The 5492-nt window shown below is 51.7% G+C and overlaps 1 protein-coding gene across 1 annotated transcript in view; it reads right to left on the bottom strand.

The window, feature by feature from the left end:
• USP31 (ubiquitin specific peptidase 31) overlaps positions 1 to 5492 on the bottom strand; it is a 13073-nt gene that overhangs the window by 3745 nt on the left and 3836 nt on the right. Inside the window, exons 5-12 of the mRNA XM_010145510.1 lie at positions 5257 to 5401; positions 4322 to 4505; positions 3520 to 3631; positions 2854 to 2948; positions 2264 to 2341; positions 1674 to 1803; positions 259 to 378; positions 3 to 103 (exon numbers count right to left, since the gene is read on the bottom strand). Coding sequence (XP_010143812.1) covers positions 3 to 103; positions 259 to 378; positions 1674 to 1803; positions 2264 to 2341; positions 2854 to 2948; positions 3520 to 3631; positions 4322 to 4505; positions 5257 to 5401 — 965 coding nt within the window. The remainder of the gene's footprint in view (positions 1 to 2; positions 104 to 258; positions 379 to 1673; positions 1804 to 2263; positions 2342 to 2853; positions 2949 to 3519; positions 3632 to 4321; positions 4506 to 5256; positions 5402 to 5492) is intronic.

Raw genomic sequence — 5492 nt, 5'->3', positions numbered from 1 at the left:
GCCTCCGGCGTCTCTGGCGGTTTTTTACAACATGAGGAGTCATGTCCAAGCCACTCAGGGGGAATTTAACCATGTTCTGAAGTTTCATCCTTCGGTCTCCTTCCTGTGCAAACAGAGAATAGCGTAAGCTGCAGCAGATCAAGGTCACCCTGCTTGGGAAAGACAAAAACCCCAGAGAGGAATGCAGGACAGCTGCTCCTGAGAGTTGCTCTCTGGCTGAGAAGCAGACCCCTGGCATCGCTGCAGAATCCCTCTTACCTGTCGAAACCTTTTGAGATGTATGATGAGAACATCAGGTAAGGTCCAGAGGCTCAGTGTGATGCTACCCTGCTGCAGCTGCTTGCAGTGTGGGCATCGCCACGCGTCATCTGGGGCAAGCTACAAGCAAGAGACACGAGCAAGGGTTAGTTTTCATATTCCAAGGCAGCTTCTGCAGCACCACTGCTGCTCTGCTGCCCCAGGCCCAGGGCAGACACTGACTCCTGTACCCATCTACCCCTGGCATTTATCAAGCTGGCTGGAAATGCAAGTTCCAGTGTTCCTTTTCAAACAGTGACACACCAAGAGATACACATGCCTCATACAGGAGAATTCAGGGAGTGCTGCTGTGCAGAGAAGATATTTCCACCTTATAAACCCCATTCCCTTTGAATAGGGGGAGAGGGAAAACAAAGGCAAAAAGCAGGAAGGTTTGGCAGCCAGAATAAAAATACTGACATAAGAAAACCAGCAGCAAAGGAGTCAGAACAGAGAGACTACAGAGGTACTTCAGGTGTCACCTCTGACACCTTACTGCCCCCTGTAACCCTCTTTCTCCCCATGTCCCATGGTACAGACTTACAGACTCCAGAGATTTTCATTGTCCACCAAGGAGAGAAATCAGAGACACACACACGCTCCCCTCCACAGCCCCGTGCTCAGAAAACTCAGAAGCCAGAGAGCTTTAAGCTGACAAACAGCTCTTCCCTCACCTCTGAAAGAAGCGACAAGAGAGGCTCCAAAATTATTAACGCTCAGTCAAGGGTCCACAGTCCATCTCCAGGACCATCTCCTTTTAGAGCAGATTAAAGACCTCTGGCAAAGAAATGCCGATTGCTCACATGTTCCAGGCAAGACCCATCTCTAGCCCGCCCTGCAGCACACCATCGCGCCAGCCACTTCCACCTCCCCACACCTCGACAGAGGCAGAGGAGAGCAGCCACGCTTCTGGAGAACTGAGCTCAGTGGTCAATGTGCTGCTGTTCATGGATGGGTCCCACTCCCTGGGAGTTGCCTTGAGCCCTCCCCAGCCCCACTCGGGTGTGCAAACACACAACTGTTCCAAGAGAGCAGTAAATTCCCACGAAGAAGCCACGTTGTTCTAATCCTTTACAACGTATGCTGCAAAAAACCATCGCTATTTCACAAGGAGGAAATTGCAGACCAGAGGAGTAAGTTCTCTTATTGACATTTGAGGTCAAAAACCCCAACAGCAGAACCTCTCCCAAGTCCCTCCTCTCTGCAGAGAGCCTCTGCTAGCAGGGCTGGTAATTAGCCTTGTGGTAAAAATTTCTTCTCCTGCCTTGACACATTGGTGTTTGCAGAAAAGAGCTGCTCTGCTGAGCGTAGAATTCACGCAGCACATGGACCAGCCAGACCTCCTGAGCCCTGACTGCTCCCAGGCTTGTCCCTACCTGTTCCTCTTTGGTGTACAGTTGGAAACACTGAGATAAAGTGCAGGTCTGAGGTTGGTGATGAAGCTCTCTCTGCTGGCGGACGCTTTCGGAGTCTGGAATATACTCCTCTTCTGTATTCACAAACAAGCTGCACCGGGGAGACACCACATTTACCAGCACATCCACCCGCGCCCCATGCTGCTGAGGAGCCGTTGTGAAGCACAATCTGCAGCTCTGTTCTGGATTTGTCCAATTATATGTGAATGAGAGCTGGCTGGCAAGCGATCCTGCCCAGGCATAGAGCTGAGCACAGCAGTCAACAGCTTCCGTGGGCACCCGCTCTGGTTTACCTCGGGCAGAAAAAGCTACTCGCTGCCCACAGGCCTTCTCACACCAACGGGATTTGCGGGGGAAGGAGCCACAGGCGAGATGCCTGCTCCATAACACAAAACCCCTGCTACAGAGAGAAGGACTTGGAGCAACTGGGCACCTGGCCCCAGTCTGTCCCTGCAGAGTTTCTGCAAAGTCTCCTGTTTGCTGAAGGGCGCACAATTCACACAAGCAAGCCGCAAGCATCGAGGTGAATACAATTCCGACTTCATACTTACTAGTCTTTAGTCTCTTTGTCCCATTCTACCACCAATTTCACGTGAGCAGTTCCCCCCTGTCCACACGACTTCAACGCCCTGGAGAGAAAAGCAGACAGAAGTTGGATCACCTCTCCACTGGCAGCCTGCGTTACCCATTACACGCACGTAACCTCTCTCCACTAGCCCTTCGTCCTTCCGCCACTCCCACACAGCTCAGGTTTGCGGAGTAAAAGGAATTCATACAGCAAAGAACACGGCAAAGCCGGCAAACTGCGCTTACCCACGCACGTCAGCTCTGTAAAGAAACGTACACAAACAGAACGGGTGCCTACCAAACCCTCCGAAGAATAACAGTCACCAAACCAGTATTTTAAAATGGGGGGTAACACTTTCATTCTGTTCTCCCTTTCCGAGGAGGACCAACTCCAGATGGCCTGACTCACAGCTGAGCAATCCTCACTCAGCTTCTTGAGAGCATGCCATCGTTTCCCTGCTCCTCAGGCCTGTGAAGTCCATTCCGCACCACGACTGTCCCTTTCTGCACAGCTACGCACAGAGTTCCCGGCTGGCAAACCTCTCTCCCCTCCTGGGGACGAGGGCCAACTCACCTTTCCACTGTTGGATGGCAGAGGGGTCGCTCCTCCTGAGGTAGCAAGTACGTTATGCCCACGACACTGACCACTCGCAAGCTGAACGGGCAAACCTGCAACGGGGAGAGAAGCCATCTCAGTGACTGAGACCCAGCGTTCCTGTGTGCAAACCTGCTCTCAGTGCCAGCTGGCACGTACTTGAACCTAGAACTTGTGTTTTACAAGAGAAAGCAAATGCTCGAGGGCTCCAACAGGCCTACACCAAGCCACTAATGGAGGGGCGAGGTACTGCCACTGAGGCGTCACACCCAACAGCTCCTCTACAGGGACCAGGAGACACCCCTGCTCTCAGAGGGGGTTCGCAGCAGAAAGACGCAGTCACTAAGCAAAGGTTTCAGCTTTCCCTTTAGAGAGCCACCACCAACCAGTGGGTTTCCAGAGCAGACAGCACCACTAATCTCTCCAGTACTTCTAGGGGGTGAGGAAGGCAGTGAAGCATGCGATGTCTTCACCTTGCAGCAGAGACAAAGAGCTGGAATACCAGACTCGGACACTACTGCTCAAAGGATCACTGGGAAGCCATCAGTTCAGCTTGTGCAGCACGTTCATCACTCCACATAACTAGCTTCCCCGTTAGTTCCTGTCACACAGAGCTGGAAGTCCGGGACAAACCCTTTGTCTCACCTGCAGGCAGGCTGCAGGCCGCAGGAAATACTGCATCTTCTCCAAGATTTCCTTCTGCAGAATATCCCAAGCAATTGTTTTCTCCAAATGCAACACAAAGGGCAAGCCAAACCTACAGGGAGAAGCAGTGTTTGAGGGAGCAGATAAAAGATGATTCTGCCGAGTAGTCGGCTCCCCACACCGGGACAGCCCCTCTCCTCGCTCAGCACGCTCTGGATGAACCTCCCCGGAACCCAGGCACTCAGACACTCCTCTCCAGGGGAGAGGTGCTTGATTTTGAAGAACGTCATTACAGCTGCCCAGGCAGAGGGCCCTCGCTAAGGGGCTGCAGCCCTGCTCTGTGCTCAGGCTCTTGCTGCGGGCTGCAGAGCTTTGCAGCTGGGCTGGGAAAACTGTTTGTGAGACAAACATCAGCAGCTGGGATAGGCCTCAGTCAGCAGCTGGTACAAATGCCTTTGCCAGGGTGGCTTCTCGCTCCCCCCCACCCCCAGTCTGCACTCCAGTAAAGAACTTCCGCACACCCCGCAGGACCTGGTCAGGCATGCTCAGTGCTCTGACGAGAGAGTCTACAGAGAGGCTCTGTCCTGACTGGTCTGCCTTCACCACTGCATTCGCTGTTTGAAGTTCACCAAAATTAGCAATATTTTGCTGCATTCAGTAATGTTTTTTGATAAACATGTTCTTTAGCACCTAATCCAGCTGTCACTCCTTCACCTCGTGTTTTCACTACACAGCGAGTAAGACCCAGGCTAGTTAAGGAGGCAGCCAGAAGCGTAACCCTGACTGCGGAGCTGCCAGTCACCTTCTGCTCTGCTGTCCAGTGCACGCTCTGTTACACACCAGCAAGACAATCTTGTCGTTTGCTGCTGGTTTAGTAGAGGACTGTTCCAGTTTTCCAGACTTTGCCATTCCTTGAGAGTAAGATACTGTTCGGGAGTGCTCAGTGCCACATTTCAAGTTATTCAGGTTATTGTTCACATGTATTCCTGAAAAATTAGGAGAAAAGAAACGTTTTGTTATGTCGTTTGCCTTTACTACCCTGGATGGCCCCTCCAGAAGCCTCCTTCAGCTGCAGAGGAGCAGGGCTGGATGGGAGTAACACCATTTTTATCTTTCCTATGAAGGCTTCACAGAGCAGTTCTTTTCATGGCGGCATATCTTTACAGAGAACAAATACATGCAAGTGCTCACCTAACTGACTTCTCACAGCCAGCTCCCCAAGCACTGATTCGTCTGCCCTCGAGAAAAGCTAAGGTGACAGAAATCCTACTTGTTACTTCCAATAATAAAATTTGGGTTTGACTAGGCTGCGTCACCAGGATGCAATTATTGCCTTCTGCAGAGCAGCTCCGGGTTTGGAGCTCTGAAAAAGAAAGTGTGTGTTCCTTCCCGAGACTGTTTATTCATCACTGGCAATCTGATTGTAAACAACACTGTTTCCATGGCTTCATCTGCTTCTCAGCAGGTCTTTAAATTAAGCCTGACAACAGACTTCACATTGAGCCAGCCTGGCCTGCAGAGTCAGCCCCGGAGGAGGAAGGAAGGAGTGTCCATCGCTTCTTGATAACGTCCCGGCTGACACCACCGGTAAGTCTGCTGGCGTGAGGCAGGGTTGAAATCAATACACCAGAACATCAACTGCTTGTTGGGTTTTTATTCTCGAGTACATCCTTTTCCACAACAAGCCTCCCTCTCCTGATCACCCAAGGTGGGCAGCAATTGGAGTTATGGACTTACCTCTCTGACTGAGGATACCCTCGGGCCGAAATATCTCTGGGGTCTCAAAGGCAAAGATGCAGTCGCTTTCATGAATGGTGTCCAGGTCATCAGTGTCGCAGAAGGAACGATGAAACCCATCATAGTACATCTCTGTCAGCACGATCTAGAGCCAGCAGAAGCAAACCAGAATCTGTGTAACTACCCGTCCTAGCCCAGCTGAGCTGCCCCGTCTCTCAACTGGGATTTTCCTGCTG

Source organism: Buceros rhinoceros, unplaced genomic scaffold, assembly GCF_000710305.1.
Source record: "Buceros rhinoceros silvestris isolate BGI_N320 unplaced genomic scaffold, ASM71030v1 scaffold28741, whole genome shotgun sequence".
Taxonomy (NCBI): domain Eukaryota; kingdom Metazoa; phylum Chordata; class Aves; order Bucerotiformes; family Bucerotidae; genus Buceros; species Buceros rhinoceros.
This window is presented reverse-complemented; position numbering and strand designations above follow the sequence as displayed.